The sequence below is a fragment of the Ovis canadensis genome, chromosome 7, assembly GCF_042477335.2.
Source record: "Ovis canadensis isolate MfBH-ARS-UI-01 breed Bighorn chromosome 7, ARS-UI_OviCan_v2, whole genome shotgun sequence".
NCBI lineage: Eukaryota > Metazoa > Chordata > Mammalia > Artiodactyla > Bovidae > Ovis > Ovis canadensis.
The window spans coordinates 89173039-89200533 of NC_091251.1; the positions used below are offsets into that span (position 1 = coordinate 89173039).

A 27495-nucleotide genomic window follows, 5' to 3' on the forward strand; every position below is an offset into this window, starting at 1 on the left:
TACATGATCAAAGGAATAAAGCTACGATTGTTAGAACTACTATTCTATTTGGATTTTCTAATAACCTATACAGATATTTTTTCTTATTTTATTCCAAGTTAACTTTTATTTTCCTGCTCTTTGCCTTCTATTTGAGCCTTCCCATTTACAGTTCACAGATGTTTCTACCCAGCTCGTGCCCTCCTGTTCATTCTTCTGATCTCTACTCTGTTTGGCTGTTTGTTCCTTTAGATACTGTGATTTCAGTATTCATCTTCCTGCCCGCCACTGCCAATGTTCTTATTTTGGGGTTCTTGCTCTCTTCTCTTTCCCCTCACCTTTGGTTCTCAACCACTGTTGCTGGGTTTGGATTCTAGGTTTTTGAATGGTATCTCTTTTCTAACTGGTGTAATAAAAACTATGAAGATGTAAGTTTGGAAATCAGAGGCCTAGAGAAAATTGACACGTATTAAATACCTACTCTATGCTAGGTGATTTACTTATATAATTTAATTCTTATAAAATGTAGGTATGCTTAATGATTAGCTCCATTTTGTTTGTAAGTACACCGAAGCTCAGAGAGGTTAAATATTTTGTTCTAACTTACAAAGCAAGTAAGTGATAAGGCCAGATTTCAAACCTATATGGGTTCATTTATTCACTCCTCTGATTCAACAAATGTTGATTGAGTATGTATTCTATATGTTGGCCACTATGGTAGGGGCTTCACCAGATCCAGTCCTTACTCTCAGGACCTTAACTAAGTGGTGGTATTGTCTGACTTCACAGATGTTGATCATTTTGCTACACCAAAGAGGGAAAAGATACATTTGATGTAGATGTGAGAAAAACTATATTTGTGCATTATTTAAGAAAATATAAGCAAAAGCGGTTGGTTTTTGTCTAGTCCTAGAGTCTCCCTCCTCACTCAGCACCAATGCCTTTTAGTGACATCACTACTCTATATGTATTTTCCTCCTATGTTCTCAGCTGTACAAGATTTATGTCTGTAGGCCAACATTCTGTAGAAAGTCTTCAGAAAGAATTAGCTGTCTCTCCTAAATTACATTTGGAAAAGAGGAAGTGCTCTGTGTAAGAATGCATACATTCATCTATCTCTCAACCATATATTTACTAATACATTATGATATATTTAATATGACTTAGCCAAATACACAAAACATGGCAAAACTTTTAATAAGATAAATGTGGAAAAATAGAGCAAGGAAAAATAAGACGAAATTTGGTTGTGTTCAGTGAAAGTATTAGTCGCTCAGTCGTGTCTGACATTTTGCAGTCTTGTGGACTGCAGCCCGCTAGGCTACTCTGTCCATGGAATTCACCAGGCAAGAATACTGTTGTAGGGAGCCATTACCTTCTCCAAGGTATCTTCCTAACTCAGGGATAAAACTCAGATATCCTGCATTGCAGGCAGATTCTTTACTATCTTAGCTGCCAGGGAAGCCCCATGTATTCAGTAAGCCTACTTTAAAAAAAATTCATAGATTTGTCTCTGTTCTCAAGAATAACTTGATTCACAATCATTATAATTTTAAAAACAAACTGGTATCATAAAAGAATGCCCATTTCTAGTTGTGATACTTAAAGAATTTCTTCTAAAGAGGACCTCGGTGTAGTGTGGTGAGCAATGGCCTCAAATACTTATTAATAAATATGAGTTTTGCTGAACCATTTAATTGTATCCCACTGCATACTACAAAAGCAAAGTCCAGTAAAACAATTCTTTTAAAATTGGGACAAGCCTTTCCAAGTAGACCACCATGGTCTGGCCAAATCCATGGTATATTTTAGAGGATCTAGAAAAATGAATGAATTGCATGTCTTTTAGGTAATTCTCATATGTAATTTGTCAATTTATTTTTCACATACTAGATGACAGTGAGTTTACATACTCTTATAGTTGCAGTATCATTGCATAGAATTCTACCTAGTACATAGGAGGTGTTTAATAAGTATTTGTTGTATGGATGGATAAATGCTGTGCTTAGAAGTATCTAAGTGAAACACTTCCTCTTAGCTATCTGTTGCTATTTTCTTCCTTGTGCTTAAATAAAGGGTGCCACTCTACTTTGGAGTACATCATCTTTATGTGGGCCTGCAAATTCATTAAATGTCAGACATTGTTTAGTTGACTTTTTCAAACAGATAATGAAATCAATATAAACTCTATCCAGAGACTCTTTTAAGATCGTTCTCAGTAACATGCCTTCCTTGACTTTTTTTTTCTTCCTTGACTTTTTAGGGCTTTAGGATTTTAAGGTTCCGAAGAAGTTGTAAACGTCAGTAAATCAATTTTAACATGGAAATAGTTTTTCTTTTCTGGAGACCTCAAAATCATACCAGATTTATTGAATTTGGAAAACATGGGGGTAGATTCTGTATACTAGCTCAACAAATTTTAGCTGTATATTTTAATGAAAGTGGTCAATTTCCAAACTTAAGAATTTAAGAATGTCTATTTTTCCTTCCTGCTGGCCCTTTATTTTTAAAGCAGGTTTTATTGAAAAGCATTATGTTAGTGTTAATTTTTCTTTAAAATTTTTGACACTATTAAATATTACATTATGCTGGGATTCAATGAACCAGTAGATTATATCATTTCTGGTAATCCTTTATCCTATATGACTAAGTAATTTATATGCATCTTAAAAGCTTATTTATAACATCAACTGGATGTTAACACATAGTGACACATTTTAACTGCTCTTCCCAGATTCCTTACTCTGAAAATCTATTGAACTATTATAGCAACCTGCGCCGTCATTTTAAAATTTAGATTATTAGACTAGATAAGACATTTAACAATGTAAAGTTTGCCTAGAGCAATGGCCTTATTTAGGATGATCACTACTTCTAATGAAATATTGAAATATCAACCTTTCACTCTATTTTCCATAACTAGCTTTTTATTTTTTTTGCCTTTCTTCTTATTTACTATAATACTTTATTTTGCAAGCTTTCTTCCTGTGTTGCTCCCAATTATTATAGCATGCTACATATGTAAAAAGAGGATTAGAAATGGATTAAATCATGTACTTCATTCCCAACTTTAGCATAAAGCTTATCTTTACCATCACATTATGATAATATATACATATTTCGGTTGACCTTTAGAAAATGAAATTTTCTTGCCTTTAAAACCTATCCCACATTTAACCATACTTGTCTTAAGAATGCCCAATCTTAAAACTTATATACTTAAAGCCTATCACTTTATTAATTCCTTTTTAAAACAGATATATAATTTATATTGAAGATTTGGAAAAGAATCTCAAGTTTTTCTTCTACGCAGTTTATGGAGAAAATTGACTTGATGATTTGTTGAGTTCCATTTATTATATCATAAAATCATCGAGCTAGGAGAGATACAAGGGGTTCTCAGGTTTTTAGGGACTAATTATTTCAAGAGTGATAGACAAAGAAAAATACCCAGATTTCTTGTTCTGTGAAAACCTGTTGAGCCGTTTTAACAATCTGAGGCTTAATTTTAAAATTAAGGTTGATAGGCAAGATGAGATTGCTGTCAAACACTTCTGAGTTATAAGGGATAAGAAAGATCTACTAATATAGAAGTTCCCTCAGTGTCCTGGTTTTCAGCTTTTATTCAGTGGTCCCAAAGAATTGAATCTTTAAGCCTTAAAAATAAAGAAAATTGGAGCACTACAAAGTATGGTTTATATTAATAGATAGCATGATCTATAATTATTTTTTAAGTTAATTTTGCTACTCTGCCTTCCTTATTTTTTGGTTAATTTCACTCAGTCTGCTATTTAATCTTTAATTACAGGCCACAAAAGAAGTAATAGAACGGGAAGCACCAGGGATGGCCCTGGCAATGCTGATGGGATCACTTAATGTTACACCTCTGGGCATGCTCTCTAGGTAAGAAAGTCACCAAAGTGGTGCAAAGAAAATTAATTCCACCAGTAATCACTACAGTAGACTGAGAAACCTAAGAAACTTTATAGTCATACCACTTAATTCTGCCCCTGCCCAAGTCTCAGCATCCTGTCTAAATCTTGACCAGTTTCTTTCAAGTTCTTTATCCTTTTTTATTTTTTTTGCATATTATGTTGAAACTTTGAAAATATCATATGACTGCTGAAAATAATCAATTATAACCCCAAGAAGAGTCCAGTTTTTTAAGATGCAATATATTCTTTTTTTGTGATTATAGTTATCAATTAATTTTCCTTAGTTGTCATTAAGTCCTAATTTAATAAAACTAAGCAATAGTCTTTTAATAGGTATTTACAAGTTAGAAACTTAATTTCCATTTGTAAATAGGCATATTGATGTGTGGTCATGAAAAGAAAATCAATAATATATGTTCAAAGTGTTAGTCACTAAGTTGTGTCAGAGTCTTTGCAACCACATGGACTGTAACCCACCAGGCTCCTCTGTCCATGGGCTTTCCCAGGCAAGAATGCTGGAGTGGGTTGCCATTTCCTAATCCAGGGATCTTCCAAATCCAGGGATGGAACCTGGGCCTCCTCCATTGTAGGCAAATTGTTTACTGTCTCAGTCACCAGAGAAAGCTAGTATATTAAATTAGTATATTTAAAACTATGATTCATTGACCTACGTGGTGACATCCATCCTCAATTTGATAGTTTAGTTATTTTTTATTATTTTAGTAATTATTAGATTAAAGTCCCCTTTAACGAGAACAACAGACATCATTTAGGGTAAAGACAGAACTGCCAACTTAGTGAGAATCTGTTGATTTAATGACCTTTGATTTACGCAGTTGATCTCAGCAATCTAGAAAATACATAGTAACTTTATAATTGGCAGGATTTCTCTATCATTATTTATAGTTGTTTATTGATCCTGTTTGCAAAATGAATATAAAAGTAAATATGTCTATTTAATGCATAGAATGAGTTATAATGCCCTTTCTGTTACTTAGACTAAGTTTGTATCCTATAGGTGGCAGGCACTTGAAGTGCAGCTACAGGGAAAAGTGAGTGGGTCATCAGTTGCTGTACTTTCTTTCCTGTTACAAGTACTATATTATAACATTTCATATAATAAGACCAAGAAAAGAACTAAAGTAATGATATTTTTAATTTAAAAGTCCATGCTAGTCTTTAACAAACTTACAGTGATTCTCATATGCTGTTCTTTTTTCACCCTTACTTATATTATCTGCCCATAGGAGATCAAAGGTCACCTCTGGTCCCTTTTCTCTATGGAATTAAGTAGTACTCTTTCTTGTCATACAACGAATATAGTCAAGATAGAATTAAACTTCATCTCTTGTTAATTACTTTATAATAAAAATCTAATTTGACAAACTCTTGAATTATTATTATTCAAAATAATCTATTTGTCAGGCCTTGTATTAGCCGTTAGGAATACTCAGTGTGGAAAGAAAAGTAAGACATGGTGCTTACCTTAAGGATCCCCTGTTTATCTGGAGAACTTTTTCCTTATAACTGTTAACTTCTTAAACTGAATGTAGCTTTCCTGATCCAGTATAGAAACAGCGCTTTTGCCTTACTGAAAAATTTTTCTGGATTAATGTCCCCTCTGCCTTCTAAATTCACATAATTACTGAGTACCTGCCTGCCCAGTGAATGAAAATAAATTAATAGGAGCTGATGTTAAGTATTTTGGAATGAGTTCATCATTCTTACGCTGAAGGCTTTGAAAATTAAAACATATATACAGCATGGTAACAGATTCTTCTGATTTTTATTTCCATTACCTATTAACTGAGAGTTTATTTACAAAATTGAAACAGAGATAGTGGTCCACATGAGTTATGGAAAAGGAATTATGGGCTGTTTCCCTTAATGTTTATTTTTTTGTGCTTTTCAAAGCATTAAAAAAAATTTTTTTAATAGCCTTGATTAGATTGATGCCTCCTTTCTATAGAGTTTTTGCCTTGTATGTACTTGAGGCTTTGTACATGCTTATGTTATAGCACATGCTATGTTATAATCATTTACTTTCTTGTCTGTTTTACCTAATTTGTATAAAATACAAATTTGTGTTAAGATCAGCTGCTTTATCTTATTCATTTTACATCCTCAGCTCCAAAACAATTTCTGACACATAGTAAGTACTCAAAAAAATGGTTTATTTTTATGATTACTATTGCTAACTCGATGTTTCATCCTGGTTTTAATAGAATATTTTTCAGGATAAAGTAATACATCAAGTTGGTGCCTTGCCTTCCTATTTTTATCTCTAGTATAATAATATAATACTTAACAATTTAATAATATAATAATTATTTACTTAAGTAATTAAAATTACTTAATCTGATTAAATGGCTTCCATCTATTTTGTTAACTTAATATTTTCCAGGTGGTTTTTTTTTTTTTTTAACAAGTTGGAAGATTGTAGTAAGTAATGGTCAAGAGCATCGTCTCTGAACTCATTGCTTGGGTTCTATTCTGGCTCTTTTACTAGCTATATCACGTATTTCTTTTTCTCATCTCTACAATGAGGATGTTAATAGTACCAGCCTTCTTGAATTAAGTAAACTAGTCCATTTAAGTGCTTAGAACAGTTGATTCATAGTAAGTTTAAGTGTTGATCATCATCATTGTGTTGTTACTGGTTCAGAGTTCCAGTTCTTAGATCAAGTGTGCTAGCAAAAGCTTTCATTCATCTGGAAATGTCTTTATCTTACCTTTATTCCTGAAGGATATTTTCACTAGATATAGAATTCTGGATTAACAGCTCTTTCCTTTCAGCATTTAAAAAAATGTTATTCCACTCTCTTCTGGCTCCATAGTTCCTATGGAGAAATCCACAACCATTTGAATTGATATTTCCTTATATGTGTTATTTTTTATTCTCTGGACGCTTTGAAGATATTTTTTCTGAATCTTTGATTTCAACAATTTGATTATTATGTATCTGGATGTAGATTTTTTTGAGTTTATGCTTTTTAAAAGAGTTTCTTTTAAACTATGTCTTTAACCAAATTTGGGAATTAGCCATTAAGTTTTCAGATTTTTTCTTTTTCTGTTCGTATCTCTTTCTCATTTACTTCTGGTACTTTTTTGACATGAATTGCACATCTTTTAATAATGTATCACAGGTCTCTATTGTTCACTTTTTTTAAAACTCATTTTTATCCTATTCTTCAGATTGTTTATGTTAATCTATCTTCAAGTTCATTGACATTTTTCCTCTTTCATCTTAATTTTGCCTTTGAGCCGAGGCAGTGAATTTTAAAATTACAGTTGCAGTATTTTCAGTTCTAAAATTTATATTCAGCTATTTTTTATGGCTCTGTTTCTTTTCTGCTGCTGCTGCTAAGTCACTTCAGTCGTGTCAGACTCTGTGCGACCCCATAGAGACCCCATAGACGGCAGCCCACCAGGCTCCCCTGTCCCTGGGATTCTCCAAGCAAGAACACTGGAGTGGGTTGCCATTTCCTTCTCCAATGCATGAAAGTGCAAAGTGAAAGTGAAGTCACTCAGTCATGTCCAACCCTTAGTGACCCCATGGACTGCAGCCTACCAGGCTCCTCCGTCCATGGGATTTTTCAGGCAAGAGTACTGGAGTGGGGTGCCATTGCCTTCTCCATTTCTTTTCTAAGAACTTCTATCTTTGCTTTTATTTCAGAAGGGTTGACCTTTATTTCATGGAGAATGGTTTTATAATTGCTGCTTAATGTTGTTTTTCTGACAACTCCAATATCTGAATCACCTTGGAGTTGACATCTGTTGATTTTCTTTTTCTGTAATAGTTGGTCAGATTTTCTTGATTTCTTTCTATGTTGAGTAATATTGGATTATACCCTGGACATTTTGAGTATTATCTTTTAAACCTCTGGCCTCTGTTAAAATTCTCTGGAGAGAGTTAGTTAATTAGCTAGTTTCAGCAACCAATCTGATTGGATTCATGTTGAAAATTCTGTCTCGATTTATATGGATGGTGAGTCAGCCTTTGCTATTGTGTTTGGGTCTGCCAGCACATGAGCAATTCAGGAATTAGCTTGAGAATTGGGCAGTGGAGTATATTTTGTTCATTTTATTTTTTTTAAAAAAACCTTTCTTATACTTCTTTGAGTCTGTCACACATGCTTAGCTCAGGAGTAAGCCTGGGACTTGTGTCAGTTGATTCTCAGAATTAAGAAATCCACCTTAACCAGCTCTCTCCTCTCTAAGCATTTCCCTGTACTCTGCAGCTCCCAGTTACTGCTCTACAAGAAATAGCTTCTAGCTAAGGAAACTGGGAATAGAAGATATTTCTTGTAGAGTATTAATCCCCTGTGCTATTATACAGTTCCACACAATTGGACCACCTTCAGGGCAAAGGCAAAAGAAAAGGAAAAAATAAAAAATAACAGAGCTTCCTCTCACTCACACTTCTAGACTTTAGCCAGGTAGATATGTCTTCTTACTGGGTTCTTCTGCTTATGCCATCATGACCATAGCAGTGCAGCTCCGTAACTGGAATTAGCCCCATTCAGTGTTATTATTCAAATTCTGACTTCTGCCCCCAGTCTACCTGCAGTTATTTATGTTCAGAGTTCTCAGATAGTCAGTCTTGGATATTTTCCCCACAATCAATAGGAGAGCCTTAGTTAAGGTTCTACTATCTTGGTCAACACTCATGGAAAAAGAACTCTATTTTAAAAATCAGATCTTTGAGTTTATAACTTAGCATTTACTCTCCATGTGACCTTGGGAAATTTATTCAGCTAAGTTTAGCACTTCCAGTCCTAGTAGCTAATTGAATTGCCCACAAAACTGCATCATATAAGCTCCCAAATCTATAATTTATGCCCTACTCACTTTTTAAAGAGATCAAATACTTTTGGTTCTAAATGTCATTAACAGTAATAGAGCAACCACTGTGGTTACGCACTGAGGCATAATTTATCCTTGTTTTATTCTCAGTTCAGTCATTAACTTGATTTGTAATCTCTACTTAGTTTTTTAGTGACTTCACATAGCTCATGGAAATGTTATGAGGTCCTGTGTAGATTTCCTCACTAAGAAAAACTACTATGTGAATATCTAAATTCATAATAGGAAAAAGTAATAAGCAGTTTTTCATTCTATAAAGAGATTTACTGTTGTAATACTTAATAATCCATCTTTCAGTTGCTTTAAATATTCAGCTTATTTTTTGTTACATGTAATTTTCCATAATGTCTCTATCTTCTAAAGTAGTAGGTGAAGTCTCTAGTTAGTTTTTAATGTGTGAAGTAGGACTAATCATTTTTCCCACAATTTATTACCAATTTGATCTCAGCCTCATCTAGTCCATGACGGAACATAAACACTCAGACACATGCACTGCTGTTGGGGAGCACTTAACTCTTTCCATTTGGTGCCAAAAATGGTTTCACACAACTATTGTTAAAACATTTTTTAAGGGAAAATATATTGGATTTAAATTTTTATAACAGTGAATTCAGTTATCTTAAATATTTTTTAAAACATATTAAAATGACATGGATCATTTAAAATAACAATTGTCAATAACAGTATTACCATCTTGAAGTGCTTCTGATTTTTAACCTAAAATAAAATATACTTAGCTTATAAAAGGCTGTAGAAGGGAACTGGGAAGAAGACGATAGAAAGGAATCCATTTCTTGACCTAGACAACAGTTGGACTAACAGAATCTAATACAACAATTTTGGATATCTTGAGTATATTCAAAGGCTGGCAGCTTCCAGGGGTAGGTTTGGCTGGTAAATTGTGGTTAATTTTAGTCAATTTTGCCCCCAATAGTACTATCTATGTACTTCTCAACCCCTCAACTGCATGGCAGGCAGCCAACACTAGCATGCTTGTGGGAGACAGTGGGCAACTAGGACCTCATCTGTCAAATATTAGGGATCTAGGTTTTATTTGTGAATTATTGCTTTGCAATGTAGAGGTACAGACCAAGGCAGATTACCATTATTGTAACTTCCACCAAATGAAATTACTTCAAGGAGAATTAAAGGGACAGTGCCTTTTTTTAAAAAAAATGTCCGCTAGACTTTTCTCTTTTCCCCCTTTGGAAGCCAGATATTTAAGGATTAGGATACCCAAGAGCAAACACTTACAAAAGGAAATTTAAAAAGTCATTGCACAAGCCCAAAGAGAATGCAGATTCAGAGAACACCTGGGATCACCTTAGGTTTACACCTCAGGCTGATCCCAACAAAGAAACACTCTACAACAATCAAAAATAGAGCAAGATCTAAAGGCATGGGAGGAGAATATGATTTCTAGAATTACCACATTACAAGATTCAGATGTTCAGTTTTCAACATTAACAACAATACAAAGTATTAAAAAAAAAAAAACAGAAATGTGGCCCATTAAAAGAGAAAAAAAAAATTTGACAGAAAAGACTCATGAGGATGACCAGATGGTAAACTTATTAGACAGAGATTTTTAAAACAGTTGTCTTAAAGATGCTCAAAATACTAAAGGAAGATGTCAATAAAATCAAGAAAATGATATGAGCAAAATGTAAATATCAATAATGAGATTTTTAAAAAGGTAAAAAGATATTCTAGAGTTGAAAAACATAACTGACATAAAAATTTCACTAAAGGGATTCAGAAGCCGATTTCAGAAGCCAGAGAAAAGAGTCAATGAACTTCAAGATAGAGCTACTGAAATTGTTAAGTCTGAGGAACAGAAAGGAAAAAAAAAAAACTATTGAAGAAAAGTGAATGGAGCCCAGGGGACCTGTGAAACACCATTAAGTTCTTGGTCTAACACCACTAGACCATGCTTTGTGGGAGTCTCAGAAGGAAAAGAAAGGGAGAAAAGGGCAGAGGATTATTTGAAGATTAATAACTAAAAACTTCCCAAATTTGATGCAAGACACAAATCTGCAAATCCAAGATACTCAGCAGACTCCAACTATGAAAGTGGAAAGAAATCCATATAATAATCTGTCAGAAGCCAAAAATAGAGAATCTTGAAAGCATCAAGAGAAAAGATATTCATCATATACAAGGAATCCTCAATAAGATCAGGAGAAGATTTCTCCTTAGAAATATTGGAGATGTCAATATTGGACATGTAAAATATAATAATGAAAGTTTTAAAACTTAATAGATGGGTTAGACTGAAGATTATATACAGTTGAAGAGGCAGTTAGGGAAACAGGTAAAACTATTAGAAGAAATTATCCATAATGTAGCTCATATTTACAATGACATAAAAGTGAAGTAAAAGTTAACCATGGATGATAGAGTAAGAAAATATGAAATATACTTAAAGTTCAGAAGAAGATAGTAGAGAATGAAGAAAAAGATTGAAATATCATATAATACCAAAAAGAACCTCAAACTCCAGAAAAGCATCAATCTTCCAGATGTGGAAATCCAAACAAGTCTTTAGCAAGATGAATAAAATAATCTATACCTACTCACATCATAGTAACACTGTAAACTACCACAGAAAAATAGATCTTATGGAATTATAGGCAAATGAATTGAGTATTGTATGTAAATTATACTTCAATAAAGTTTTTAAAGTGGAGTTTGCACATCTTGAAATTACAAATTTGATTCTTTCTCATTGTGATAAGCAATAATTTTAATGAGTCCAGCTTATCAATTATTTTTTCCATGGATTATGCCCTTGTATCTAAAAGTTACATCCAAAAAGTCATAGCAGCCAAGTCATCTATGTTTTCTCCTATGTCATCTTCTAGGAGTTTTATAGTTTTTGTTGTTAGTAATTTGTTCTGTAACCCATACTGAGCTAATTTTTACAAGGAAGAACAGTCTGTATCTTGTGTCTAAGTTCAGTTTTTGCATGTGGATGGATGTCTAGTACCATTTGCTGGAAAGCTTTTTTTTTTTTTGCTCCATTGTATTCCCTTTGCTCCTCTGTCAAAGATTCATTGACTGTATTTATGTTCTTCTGTTCTGTCCATTCATCTATTTATCTGTTCTTTTGTCAATACCACACTGTCTTAATTACTATGGCTTTATAGTATCTATAAGTCTCAAAGTCAGTTAGTATCAGCTCTCCAACTTTGTTCTCCTTAAGTATTGTGTTGGCTTCCCTGGTGGCTCAGAGGTTAAAGCGTCTGCCTCCAATGTGGGAGACCCGGGTTCGATCCCTGGGTCAGGAAGATCCCCTGGAGAAGGAAATGGAAATCCACTCCAGTATTCTTGCCTGGAGAATCCCATGGACGGAGAAGCCTAGTAGGTTACGGAGAAGCCTAGTAGGTTACAGTCCACGGGGTCGCAAAGAGTCGGACACGACTGAGCGACTTCACCTTGGCTACTTACAGACTTTTGTCTTTCCATATAAACTTCAGAATAAGTTTATTGATATCCATAAAATGACTTACTGGGATTTTTATTTGAATTGCATTGAATTTGCATTGAATCACTGAACTGACAATATTCAGATTTCCTATCCATTAACATGGAACATCTGTCCATTTATTTGTTTCTTCTTTGATTTATTTATTTCTTTCTTTCTTTCAGGGTTTTGTAATTTTCCTCATATAGAACTTATACATATTTTGTTAGACTTGTATCTAAGTTAAGTATTTCTTTATGGGAAGTGCTAATATAAATGGTATTCTATTTTTAATTTCGTTTCTGTTGTTTGTTGCTGGCAAATATATAGGAAAGCAATTTGCTTTTGTGTATTAACTTTTCATCCTGTAGTCTTGCTATAATCACGTGTTAGTTACAGGAGTGTTCTTTAATCTACTAACATTTGGGGATTTTCAGTTATCTTTTTGTTATTGAAGAAGTTTAATTTCTAGTTTAATTTCATTGTTGTCTAAAAGTAGACATTGTATAATTTCTGTTCTTTTAAATCTATTAGGATGTACTTTATGGCCCAGATTGTGGTCTCTCATGGTGAATGTTCCATGTGAGTTTGAGAGGAATGTGTTTTCTGCTGTTGTTGGATGAAGTTTGTTGAGGTGTTAATTATACCCAGCTGATTGATGATAGTGTTGAGTTCAACCATGCCCTTACTGATTTTCTCCGAGTTGTATCCGTCCATTTCTGACAGAGCTTGAGGTGTCCAGGTTAGATAGTGGACTCATATATTTCTCTTTGCAGTTTTGGAGTTCAGCCTTACATAGTTTGACACTATTGTTGGGTGCAGACACGTTAAAGATCACTGTATCTTCTTGCAGAATTGACCCCCTTTTCATTATGTAATGTCCTTTATCCCTGATAACATTCCTGGCTTTGAAGTATGCTCTGTCTGAAATTAATATAGCTACTCCTTTTTTTATTAATGTTAGCATAGTATATTTTTCTGTATCCATTTACTTTTAATCTATATGTGTCTTTATATTTAAAATGGATTTCTCGTACACAACATATACTTGGATTGTATTTTTTATCCACTCTGACAATTTCTGTCTTTTAACTGATGCATTTAGGCCACTGATACTCAAAGTGATTCTGAGGATAATTGGAGTAATGTCTACCATATGTTACCGTTTTCTATCTTTTTTCCTTTTTTTCCCTGTTTTTATCTTCCAGTCATTTTCTTCTTTGCCACTTCTGATTGTAACTGAGATTTTAATGTGATTCCTTTTTTTCTTCTTCCTTAGTATATAGATTAAACTTACTTTTACTTTTTTTTTGGTGATTGCCTTGAAGTTTGCAATATACATTTATAGCTAATCCAAGTCCACTCTCAAGTAACATCATACTACTTCACATGTAAAGTTTTTATTTTCCTTAATTTATTCCTTCTTTTATGCTCTTCCTTCCTTTATGTAGTTTCTTTTCCCTTCTTGCTAAAGAACTTTTTTTAATTGAAGGATAGTTGATTTACAAAGTTGTGCCAATCTCTGCTGTATAGCAAATTGACTCAGTTATACAGATATGGATGTTTCTAAAGAACTCGTTTTAACAATTCTTGTAATTCTTGCAAATCTACTGGCAGCAGATTCCCTCAGTTTCTGTTTGACCTGCACTTTTTTTGGCTGCATCAGGTCTTAGTTGTAGCATGGGATGTGGGCTCAGTAGTTGCAGTGGATAAGCTTAGTTGTTTTGAGGCCTTTGGGATGTTAATTCCCTATCAATGAAAGTGTTAGTTCCTCAATTGTGTCTAACTCTTTGTGAGCCCGCCTGGCTCCTCTGTCCATGAATATTTCTAGGCAAGCATACTGGAGTGGATTGCCATTTCCTTCCCCAAGGGATCATCCCAATCCAAGGATCAATTCTAGGTCTGTCGCACTGCAGGCAGATTCTTTACTGTCTGAGCCACCAGTGATCAAATTTGTGTTCCCTGCATTATAAGGTGTATTCCTAACCACTAGACCACCAGGAAAGTCCCTGTCCTGCAGTTTTGAAGCATAACTGCACATAGTATTGTGAGTTGGTTTTTCTTTTTTCTCAACTCTTTAAATGTTTCACTCCACTTTCTTCTTCTTCACATGATTTCTAAGGAGAAATCAAATGTAATCCTTTATTTTGTTTCTGTTTAGGTAAGTGTTTTTTCCCCTTTGGCTTCTTTTAAGATTATTTTAAATCACTAATTTTCTGTAGTTTGAAATGTTATGCCTAAGTGTGGCTTTCTTGGCAAATATTCTGCTTGATATTCTCTATTTCTGGATCTGTAGTTTGCATCTGACATTAGCTTGAGAAAACTTTGAGTCATTATTGTTACAAATATTTTTTTGTTCCTTTCTTCCTTCTTCTTCAGTTCAGTTCAGTTGCTCAGTTGTGTTAGACTCTTTGCAACCCCACGGACTGCAGCATGCCAGGCTTTCCTAACCATCTTCAACTCCCAGAGGTTGCTCAAACTCATGTCCACTGAGTTGGTGATGCCATCCAACCATCTCGTCCTCTGTTATCCCCTTCTCCTCCTGCCCTCAATCTTTCCCAGCATCGGGGTCTTATCAAATGAGTCAGCTCTTCTCATCAGGTGACCAAAGTATTCGAGTTTCAGCTTCAACATCAGTCCCTCCAATGAACACCCAGGACTGATCTCCTTTAGGATGGATTGGTTGGATCTCCTTGCAGCCCAAGGAACTCTCAAAAGTCTTCTCCAACATCACAGTTCAAAAGCATCAATTCTTCAGTGCTCAGCTTTCTTCACAGTCCAACTCTCACATCCATACATAACTACTGGAAAAACCATAGCCTTTACTAGACGGACTTCCGTTGACAGAGTAATGTCTCTGCTTTTTAATATGCATTTCTAGGTTGGTCATAACTTTCCTTCCAAGGAGTAAGCGTCTTTTAATTTCATGGCTGCAGTCACCATCTGCAGTGATTTTGGAGCCCAGAAATAAAAAGTCAGCCACTGTTTCCCCATCTATTTCCCATGAAGTGATGGGACCAGATAACATGATCTTAGTTTTCTGAATGTCAAGATTTAAGCCACCTTTTTCACTCTCCTCTTTCACTTTCATCAAGAGGCTCTTTAGTTCTTCTTTGCTTTCTGCCATAAGAGTGGTGTCATCTGCATATCTGAGGTTATTGATATTTGTCCTGGCAATCTTGATTCCAGCTTGTGCTTCATCCAGCCCAGCATTTCACAGGATGTACTCTGTATATAAGTTAAATAAGCAGGGTGACAACGTATAGCCTTGACGTACTCCTTTCCCAATTTGGAACCAGTCTATTGTTCCAAGTCCAGTTCTAACTGTTGCTTGTTGACCTGCTTACAGATTTCTCAGGAGGCAGGTAAGGTGATCTGATATTCCTATCTCTTTAAGAATTTTCCACGGTTTGTTGTGATCCACTCCATGAAAGGCTTTAGCATAGTCAATGAAGCAGAAGTAGATGTTTTTGTAGAATTCTCTTGCTTTTTGTATAACCCAACGGATCTTGGCAATCTTATATCTGGTTCCTCTGCCTTTTCTAATCCAGCTTGAACATCTGGAAGTTTTCAGTTCACATACTGTTGAAGCCTGGCTTGAACAGTTTTCAGCATTACTATGCTAGCATGTAAAATGAGTGTAGTTGTGCAGTAGTTCGAACATTCTTTGGCATAGCCTTTCTTTGGGAATGAAAACTGACCTTTTCCAGTCCTGTGGCTACCACTGAGTTTTCCAGCATTTCCTGGAATTTGAGTGGCATATTGAGTGCAGCATTATCTTTTAGGGCTGGAAATAGCTCAGCTGAAATTCCATATCCTCCACTAGCTTTGTTCCTAATGATGCTTCCTAATAGGGTCCACTTGACTTCATACTCTAGGATGTCTGGCTCTAGGTGAGTGATCACACTATCATGGTTATCTGGGTCATTAAGATCTTTTTTGTATAGTTCTTCTGTGTGTTCTTGCCACTTCTTCTTAATATCTTCTGCTCCTGTTAGGTCCATACCATTTCTGTCTTTATTGTGCCCATCTCTGCCTGAAATGTTCTCTTGGTATCTCTGATTTTCTTGAAGAGAAAGAAAGACTAGAGATCTCTAGTCTTTCTCATTCTGTTGTTTTCCTCTGTTTTATCCATTGATCACTTAGGAAGTCTTCCTTTTCTCTCCTTGCTATTCTTTGGAATTCTGCTTTCTGATGCATATATCTTTCCTTTTCTCCTTTGCCTTTCATTTCTTTTCTTTTCTCAGCTATTTGTAAGGCCTCCTCAGACAACCATTTTGCCTTTTTGCATTTCTTTTTCTTTGGGATGGTTTCGATCACGGCCTCCTGTACAATATTACAAACCTCCATCCATTGTTCTTCAGGCACTCTGTCTATCAGATCTAATCCCTTGAATGTATTTATCATTTTCACTATATAATTATAAGGGAATTGTTTTTGGTCATACCTGAATGATCTAGTGGCTTTCCCTACTTTCTTCAATTTAAGTCTGAATTTGGCAATCAGGAGTTCATGATCTGAGCCACAGTCAGCTCCCAGTCTTATTTCTGGTGACTGTATAGAGCTTCTTCATCTTAGGCTGCAAAGAATATAATCAGTCTGTTTTTGGTATTTACTGTCCATTGATGTCCTTGTGTAGAGTTGTCTCTTTTGTTGTTGGAAGAGGATATTTGCTATGACCACTGCATTCTCCAATCGACTAAGGAGCCCATCATAGGCATTCTTTATTTCTCTTTCATTGTTTTTTATATCTAGCATTTCTTTTTGTTTGTTTCTCAGGATTTCGATCTCTCTGCTTACATTGCCCATTTGGCCTGGCATGCTGTCTATTGGGCCCTCAGATACTTGTGTTAAATTCCTGTCTTATAGTTTAAACATCTCTGCTATGTCTGTTCTGTTAATGTTTGCTGTATCTTCAAATTTTGCTTTTTGTCTTTTAGATACCTTGTAGTTTTTTCTCAATAGCTGGAAATGAAATACTGGGTAAAAGAAACTGCTGTAATGGCCCCTTATTTACTTGGTGGTGAGATTTGGGGGGATGTATCTTGCTCTATATGGCTCCTAAGGTGGGATACTTTACCTTTTTCTTTTTTTTATATATTTTATTTTATTTATTTATTTTGATTTTACTTTACAACACTGTATTGGTTTTGCCATATATCACCATGAATCCGCCACGTTTCTAATTTATTATTTAGAAGCACTGTTTAAGGTGAAATGCATTGGTTTTGACATGTTGTCCTTTTGCTTTCACTCACTTCAGTATATTTTTTTTTATTTCTTTTGAGACTTCTTTTATCCATTGGTTATCAAGTTTATAAACTTGGTTTAGGGTTCCAGTATATTGGATTTTTTTCTGTTATCTTCCTGTTATTGGTTTCTAATTTTATCCTTTTGTGGTTAGAAAACACTGTATTTTTTTAACTTTCTGGGGTTTATTTTTATGGTTCAGGATATGATATGTCTTGGTGAATGTTCCATGGGCATTGGAGAAAACTGTAGATTATTTTTTCAGGTGGTGTGTTCTGTAAATGTCAGTTAGATCCTGTTATTAATGGCACTTTGGAGTTCTTCTATATCCTTGTTGATCTTCTGTCTAGTTCCATTATAATGTCTGAAAAACAACCTAAATCAAAAATATACAAAGAGCTCCTAGTTATTTACCCAATTAATTTGAAGATTTATGTGCATGAAAAAAATGCATATGAATGTTAAGAACTTTATTCACAATTGCTAAAAGCTAAAATAAGCCAAGATATACTTTGGTAAATAAATGGGTAAGCAAACTATGGTACATCAATACAACAGATTATTATTCAGTTATTAAAAAGAAATGAGCTATCAAGCCACCAAAAAAGAAAAGAAAAGCACAACCCATGGAGGATGCTTAAGTGCATATTGCTGAGTAGAAGCCAGTGAAAAAGGGATGCCATATGATTCCAGTTTTATGACATTCTTAAAAAAGTGAAATTATGAGGCATAAAATGATTTGTGACTGCCAGGGATTTGTGCAAAGGGGGAATGCATGGATGAGTCACAGCAGATTTTTAGGACTATAATACTATGCTGTATGATACTATCTTGGTGAAACATGGAGACATGACATTATGCATCTGTCGAAACTCACAGAACTTTATATCAGAAAGAATGCTTCCTATATGCAAACTTTTAAAAACCATTATTTAGACATAAAATAATGCAAACTCTTGATAAGAGGATCTAAATATCTTACAAATAGAGGGAACAATATTACTAAAGGGGTTGGAAGGAAAAGACACTGACATAAATAACTTTGATCATGAGTGGTGTTTATAAGACTAAAGGTGAATGAAACTATACATACACACTTTTGTTGATAATGTTGTAATCCATGTTGCTATTTATTAACAATTCTGATGCTACTGAATTTGTACAGTTTGTCCTCAATTTGGCATGAGGTTACTTCCCAGTAAACCCATTTTATCATAAGTTAAAAATGCATTTGACACATCTAACCTACCAAATATCATAGCTTGGCCTAGCCTATCTTAAATGGGCTCAAAACACTTACATTAGCCTACAGTTGGGAAAAGTTACCTAACAAAAAACCTGTTTGGGGGCTTCCCTGGTGGCTCAGATGGTAAAGAACCTGTCTGCAATGCAAGAGACCCAGGTTCAATCCCTGGGTCTGGAAGATCAGCTAGAGTAGGAAATGGCAACCCACTCCAGTATTCTTGCCTGAGAATTCCATGGAAAGAGGAACCTGGCGGACTACAGTCCATGTGGTCTCAAAGAGCCAGACCTGACTGAGCAACTAACACACAAAACCTGTTTTAAGTGTTGAATATTTCAAGTAGTTCATTGACTCCTATACTTAAAGTGAAAAACAGAATGGGTTATAGGGATAAAGAATGTTGTAAGCTCACTGCTGCTACCCAGCATTAGGAAACTATATCATGCTGTATATTATAGCCCAGGAAAAGCTCAAAATTCAAAATTTGAAGTATGGTTTCTGCTGAATATATATCGTTATCATGCCATCAGAAAATCAGAAAATCATAAGTTGGGAATCATTAAGTTGGAGCCTTTACTGGAATTGAACAATTGTGTAGGTGGATGATGAGTGGTGGGAACCACATTTGTTGCTGATATAGTAGGAAATCACATAGTTAAAAGCAAGGAGAGGAGGCTAGAATGATCCATAAGATATAATGAATTAGAGTTAGAGAAATCAGTATGGACTCATGTTTTATTTAATATAGATATAAGTGAGATACATAGAAATATTTGTATATGTGTGTATATATGCATGTTAGCATGCACACATATGTTTCTTTGCTTTATTAGCAGAGAGGATCTAAAAGAAATAATACACCAGCAACCACAGCCGTACCTAATGCTCAGTTCTTGATTTCTAATACCATTTGCCAGTAAATGGAATTTTTCCTCAGAAATGGCTGTTTCTAGGACTAGGAGAAGAAATACACAAAATGAGCCTAGTATCCAGTATGCTGGAAAGTAAGGAAATGCTCAAAAACAAAATAATCCCCCTCCCCCACATTATAGATGAATGTCACAAAAACATAGGACCCAACTGACAAAGCTTCTAATGGCCAAAGATAGAACAGTTTGAGCAACAAAATAAAATAGTATGTGATTATTATAACTTAAAATATAAAATAAGTTTTCATGAGTCCATACTTATATCAAAGAATAATTGAATAAATTAATAGTGAAGAAAAGGAGACAGATCTCTTACCAAAGATTTCCAAATAATACATGTAAATATTCCACCCTAAGGAGGGGGGCACATAACCCCTCACTCTTTGGGAGGGCTACACACTGTAACTTCCTGAACAATATGTTTCCTATGTGCAGAAGTATTTTTAAAGTAAGCAGTGCCTGAAATATTACTCAACATGGATGAACCTTGAAAACATGCTAAGTAAAAGAAACCAACCTCAAAAGGCCATATTCCTAAATATATGAAGGAATTCATATATGATTCGATTTATGTGAAATGTCCAGAATATATAGGTCTATAGAGACAGGAAGTAGATTAATGGTTGCTACCAACCTAGATAGTATATTCAAAAGCTGAGACATTACTTTGCCGACTAAGGTCCGTCTAGTCAAGGCTATGGTTTTTCCTGTGGTCATGTATGGATGTGAGAGTTGGACTGAGAAGAAGGCTGAGCGCCGAAGAAATGATGCTTTTGAATTGTGGTGTTGGAGAAGACTCTTGAGAGTCCCTTGGACTGCAGGGAGATCCAACCAGTCCATTCTGAAGGAGATCAGTCCTGGGTGTTCATTGGAAGAAATGATGCTAAAGCTGAAGTGCCAATACTTTGGCCACCTCATGCGAAGAGTTGACTCATTGGAAAAGACGCTGATGCTGGGAGGGATTGAGGGCAGGAGGAGAAGGGGACGACCGAGGATCAGATGGCTGGATGGCATCACGGACTCGATGGACATGAGTCTGAGTGAACTCCAGGAGATGGTGATGGACAGGGAGGCCTGACGTGCTGCGATTCATGGGGTCGCAAAGAGTCGAACACGACTGAGCAACTGAACTGAACTGAACTGAAGAGTAGGAGAAAATGTGGACTACTGATAGACATGTGATTTTTTTTTTTTTAGAGGAGGTAAGTAATATATTCTAAAGTTGATTGCATTGATGATTGCACAACTCTGTGAAACACACCAAAAATACAATTTTTTATGATTTAATTCAGGTAGTATGTGCATTACATCTTAGTTATTACAAAAATAAGTAAGAGAATTATTTTTAAATTCAAGAAAATGCTTATCTAAGGAAAAATGGGACTTGAGATCATGATAAGGTACGTACTAGTCTTTGAAAATATAGTAATAGCCTGTTTCTTAAACTAGATTGAAGTACCTAGGTAGCTTTTTTTCCATTATTTTCTACATTTTATACATATATTACAAACTTCTATGTATTTAATACTTAATGTTAATAAAAATTTCTTTTTAAAGGAAACAAAATTGTATTATTCATGTTAATTTATATCCATGGCTACTGTGACAGATTTTATTTTCTTGAACTCCAAAATCACTGCAGATGGTGACTGCAGTCATAAAATTAAAAGATGCTTGCTCCTTGGAAGGAAAGCCATGACAAACCTAGACAGCATATTAAAAAGCAGAGATATCACTTTGCCAACAAAGGTCTGTCAAAGCTATGATTTTTCTAGTAGTCATGTACAGATGTGAGAGTTCAACCATAAAGAAGGCTGAACACCTCGGAACTGATGCTTTTGAATTGTGGTGCTGGAGAAGACTCTATGGAGAGTCCCTTGGATTACAAGGAGATCAAACCAGTCAATCCTGAAGAAAATCAACCCTGAATATTCATTGGAAAGACTGTTGCTGAAGCTGATGCTCCAATACTTTGGGTACCTGATGCGAAGAGCCAACTACTTGGAAAAGACCCTGATGCTGGGAAAGGATGAAAACAAAAGGAGAAGAAGGTAGCAGAGGATGAGATAGCTGGCTAGCATCACTGACTGCATGAATTTGAGCAAACTCCCGGAGACAGTAGAGGACAAAGGAGCCTGGCATGCTGCAGTCCATGGGGTCACAACGAGTCAGACACGACCTAGGGACTGAACAACAACAGCTAGTGTGATCAAGTTTAACATGGAATATCAAAATTATGGTATTAATTGAGATGCAGATTTTAGTTTTTATCCAGTTATGTCCCATTTAAAAAAATTATTCTTTGGGTAATTAAATTTCCAGAAAAATATATATTTTAGTATTAAAAGGTTACTGTTTCATTATCTTCTCTGTAAGTCACTATACATTTAAAGATTATAACCTGTCTATTTTTCATCATCATTGCAACCTTCACTCACTTCTCATATTCCAACATTCTAACCAGGTTCTTTGTACCTCTTCAGTTTTCCACATTGCAGCCCAGAGACAGCTTTTGAAAACACAAGTTTTAGTATGTTATTCCTCTGCCTAAAACGTCAGTAGTATCTCATTTTTTCTATGGATAAAGACTCAATTCTTTAATACAATTTTCCAGGGCCTAAGTAAGTTGTCTCCACTAACTGTCTATTTAGCAGCATCTCCCACTGTTCTAGTTTGGGCTGTTATAACAAAGTACCATACCCCGAGTGGCTTATAAACAGCATAAAGTTATTTCTCACAGTTCTAGAGGTTGTAAGTCTGAGAGTAGGGGGCAGCCTGGTCAGCTACTGATGAGAGCACTCTTCCTGATTGTACAGCACTGAGTCCTTTCTGTATATTCACATAGTGACAGATGGAGTCTTTTTTGTAAGGGCACTAAATCACATTCATGAGAACTCTTCCCTTATGGCCTAATTACTTCCCCAAGGCCCCAACTCCTAATACCATCATACTGAGGGTTTGGGTTTCAACATATGAATTTGAGGAGGATACAAAGATTTACTCCATTCCACCCCCACTCCAATTATTGTTATCACACACATCCAGTTCTCTCACTAGCTTCTGAGTCCTTTGTTCATGCCATTCCTCTGCCTAGAATGTTCTTCCCAGTCTAACTCTATAATACCTATTCTTCAGGTAGCAGCATAGGTTTTCTTCCTTCTAGAAGCCTTTAATAATCATCCCTTGCCCTTCCTAGCATAAGACTAAACTGCCCTTCCTGTCATTCTTATAACTAATAATATGCCTATAACTTAGTTAACTGTCTTAACACTTACTAATATTTTTCTGTAAATCTGTAAACTCCCTAGGGGGACACTGTTTGCTTATTGTGGTAGCCCCATTATCTAAGTAACACTGCCTTGCTCCTGGAACATACTCAGTGAATATTTGCTAAATGAATGAATTAATTTTGATAACCATACTTTCTATATATTAGGAAGATCTTTTTCAGTTCAGTTCAGTCCAGTCTCTTAGTCGTGTCCAACTCTGCGATCCCATGAACCTCACCACACCAGGCCTCCCTGTCCATCACCAACTCCCGGAATCCATCCAAACCCATGTCCATTGAGTCGGTGATGCCATCCAACCATCTCATCTTCTGTCGTCCCCTTCTCCTCCTGCCCTCAATCTTTCCCAGCATCAGGGTCTTTTCAAATGAGTCAGCTGTTCGCATCAGGTGGCCAAAGTATTGGAGTTTCAGCTTCAACATCAGTCCTACCAATGAATACCCAGGACTGATCTTTTTAAATAACAAATTTATGTTGAATTATCCCACAATTAATCAGCAAATAGATTGAGGATTTTTTTGTACTTTTTTTTTTTTTACCCTGAATGCTCTCCATTAGATGAGTATATTTTGAAGTTAATGACAGTTCAGTCTATCATTTAGGTTTCTGTACTAGCTGAGCTTTCCTGATTTTTAAATATATTCTTTATTTTGTTTGAAAATTACTTTTATATTACCATTTAATATTGAATATGTCTGACTATTTATGCATCTCCTTATTTGATACCTTTAAAGAAGACAAAAACTAGAATATTCTTTCAAAGGAAACAAACAGAAATCTTTATTCTGTTTCTGCTTAGAGTCATCTCTTGTGTTGTTGGAAGAGAGTGTTTGCTATGATCAGTGCGTTCTCTTGGCAAAACTCTGTTAACCTTTGCCCTGCTTCATTTTGTACCCCAAGGTCAAACTTGCCTGTTACTCCAGGAATCTTTTGACTTCCTGCTTTTGCATTCCATTCCTCTATGATGAAAGGGACATCTTTTTCTGGTATTAGTTGTAGTAGGTTTTGTAGATCTTAATAGAACCATTTAACTTCAGCTTCTTCGGCATTAGTGGTTGGGGCATAGACTTGGATTACTGTGATATTGAATGGTTTGCCTTGGAAATGAACAGATCATTCTGTTGTTTTTGGATTGCATCCAGATACTGCATTTTGGACTGTTTTGTTGACCATGAGGGCTACTCCATTTCTTCTAAGGGATTCTTGCCCCACAGTAGTAGATATAATGGTCATCTGAATTAAATTCACCCATTCCAGTCCATTTTAGTTCACTGATTCCTAAAATGTTGATGTTCACTCTTGCCATCTCCTGTTTGACCACATCTAATTTACCTTGATTCATGGACCTAACATTCCAGGTTCCTATGCAATATTGTTCTTTATAGCATCGGACTTTACTTTCACCACCAGACACATCCACAACTGGGCATTGTTTTCCCTTTGGCTCCTCTTCTTCATTCCTTCTGGAGCTATTTCTCCACTCTTCTCCAGTAGCATATTGGGCACCTACTGACCTGTGGAGTTCATCTTTCAGTGTCATAGCTTTTTGCCTTTTCACATTGTTCATGGGGTTCTCAAGGCATGAATACCAAAGTGGTTTCCCATTCCTTTCTCCAATGGACCACATTTTGTCAGAACTCTCCACCATTACCCATCCATCTTGGGTGGCCCTACATGGCTTGGCTCATAATTTCATTGAATTAGACAAGGTAGTAATCCATGTGATCAGTTTGGTTAGCTTTCTGATATTGTGGTTTTCATTCTGTCTGCCCTTTGATGGATGAGGATAAGAGGCTTGTGGAAGCTTCCTGGTGGGAGGGACTGGCTGTATGTAAACTGATCTTGTTCTTGTGGGCAGGGCCATGCTCAGTAAATCTTTAATCCAATTTTCTGCTGATGTATGGGGCTATGTTCCTTCCCTGTAGTTTGGCCTTAGGCCAAACTGTGGTAGGGGTAATGGCAGCCTCCTTCAGGAAGACTTATGCCAGCACACCGCAGCTCCCCCAGGACTACTGTAGTCAGTGCCCCTGACCCTGCAGCAGTCTGCTGTCAACCCACACCTCTGCCAGAGATTCCCAGACTCTCAGTCTAGTCTGGCTCAGTCTCTTGTGGGGTCACTGCTTCTTTCTCCTGGGTCTTCATGTGCACAATATTTTGTTGTTCCCTCCAAACATCTGTTTCCCTGGGAGTTCTCAATCATTTTGCCAGATCCCCAGGTTGGGAAATCTGTTGTGCATCCTAGAATACTGTAAAGGCAAATTTATACTGATAATAAATAGCAGTACCAAGATTCAAGCATAGTTCATTACAGTAGTTCTCAAGTGGAACAAAACAACTAGAGAACTTAGTAAGATAGGAAGTGCTGGATTGCACCCCATAGTTTTTGATTTAGTGGTTCAATCACAGTGAGGAAAGGAGAAGGGCAGTGTGGGAGGTTTTACATTTCTAACAGATTACCAAATGATGTATATATGTTGTTGGTGCAGACACCACACATTGAGAACTATTGATCTTTCAGATTGTACCATCTTTCCACTGGGACTTATCTCACATTACTCCTCTAAGTACAATGTACTCTGACTAGATGAAGGACTTCATATACAGAAAAAGTGCTTGGTGCTTTTTTTGTCTCTATGTTTTACTTTTTTCCCTCACCACTTAAAGCTGTCCTCTTTTTCTTGCCTTTACCTCCCTTTTCTACCTATTAAAATATTTTCCTTTATAAAATCATTCAAGTGCTATCTCTTCCATAAAGACATACTTCACCACCATCACATAGACATTTACTGCTTTTATTTTGATCTCATGGTATTTTAGGATAATTTCTGTCATCACTAGTTGTTTATGTGCTTTCATGATCTGTGTTATAGTTGTAAACTCCTTAAGGAATTGGGTTACATTTATCCCATAATACTTACTACAGGTTTAGTGAGTTTAACTTAATTAAACTTAATAAGTTGTTTCATAAATTTGGCATTCAGAAAATGAAGATCATGGCATCTGGTCCCATCACTTCATGGGAAATAGATGGGGAAACAGTGCAAACAGTGTCAGACTTTATTTTGGGGGGCTCTAAAATCACTGCAGATGGTGATTGTAGCCATAAAATTAAAAGACGCTTACTCCTTGGGAGAAAAGTTATGACCAACCTAGACAGCATATTCAAAAGCAGAGACATTACTTTGCCAACAAAGATTCGTCTAGTCAAGGCTATGGTTTTTCCAGTAGTCATGTATGGATGTGAGAGTTGGACTGTGAAGAAAGCTGAGCGCTGAAGAATTGATGCTTTTGAACTGTGATGTTGGAGAAGACTCTTGAGAGTCCCTTGGACTGCAAGGAGATCCAACCAGTCCATTCTAAAGGAGATCAGCCCTGGGATTTCTTTGAAGGGAATGATGCTGAAGCTGAAACTCCAATACTTTGGCCACCTCATGCGAAGAGTTGACTCATTGGAAAATACTCTGATGCTGGGAGGGATTGGGGGCAGGAGGAGAAGGGGACAACAGAGGACGAGATGGCTGGATGGCATCACCGACTCAATGGACGTGGGTTTGGGTGAACTCTGGGAGTTGGTGGTGGACAGGGAGGCCTGGCGTGCTGTGATTCATGGGGTCACAAAGAGTCAGACACGACTGAGCAACTGAACTGAACTAAACTGAAGAATATGGTGCTTGTGGTTTTAAAAATTATTAAATAGTGTTTGTAAAAATAACTTCTTAACCTAAAAAGTCTAAATAAATAAAAAGGACTTTCTTCTTACAATAACTCTGGATATTCCAGAGATGAAAAAGCTAACTAATTTTTAAACATTCAAAGAGAAGGAAACAAAGGACTTTTGTTAAGTGTAATCTAATTTTGGAGGGGACAAAATAAAAGGCCAAAGAGTCAAAAAGATTGAGGAGAAAAAAAAACAGTTTCTCTGGCTGTATACTTAGTCTTTTAATTATATCATACATATATACATAATACATACACAGAAGTAGTGGTCTGAGTATTACAACTATTAAGTCCATACAGTACAGATAGAAGTTTACATCCTTAGCTTTGTTAACACTGCTATTTGGGTATCAATATAGAGAAGATGAAGTAGTATTGAAGGCATAACAGGCCTGGGCTTGATGACCAAAATATTGGAATCAAAAGTATTTACTGCATTTTAATTTGTCACTAACCTTGTGGTGGAGGGAGTTAAAACTTGGAACATTCTTGGAAACATTCTTACAAAATAGTTATATTTTGGGAAATATATTCCAATTTTTGTAATAGTTGATAAATTAGAAATGTATATAGATGCAACATCATTCTTCATAAGGATAAATTTATGACTACTATACTTAGAAAAAGAAATGACGTGAATGCTGACAGAGTGAACTACTTTGTAAAATAACAAAGATCCCAGAGGCATGTATTAATCAAACTCTTTATACCTAAAAGACGAAACTTAAAAAAAAAAAAAAGGAAAAAGAAAAAGAAATGTTAATGAAACGTGATAAGTGGTTTATCTGGGAAAAAATGTTCACAGTAATGGTCATAAAGGTGC

The 27495-nt window shown here is 35.7% G+C and overlaps 1 protein-coding gene across 10 annotated transcripts in view; it reads left to right on the plus strand.

Moving 5' to 3' along the window:
- Positions 1–27495, plus strand: part of GPHN (gephyrin) — a 546412-nt gene that overhangs the window by 271572 nt on the left and 247345 nt on the right. For all 10 annotated transcript variants that reach the window (XM_069596839.1, XM_069596846.1, XM_069596847.1 and 7 more), the window contains one exon: positions 3788–3882. In XM_069596839.1, coding sequence (XP_069452940.1) covers positions 3788–3882 — 95 coding nt within the window. The remainder of the gene's footprint in view (positions 1–3787; positions 3883–27495) is intronic.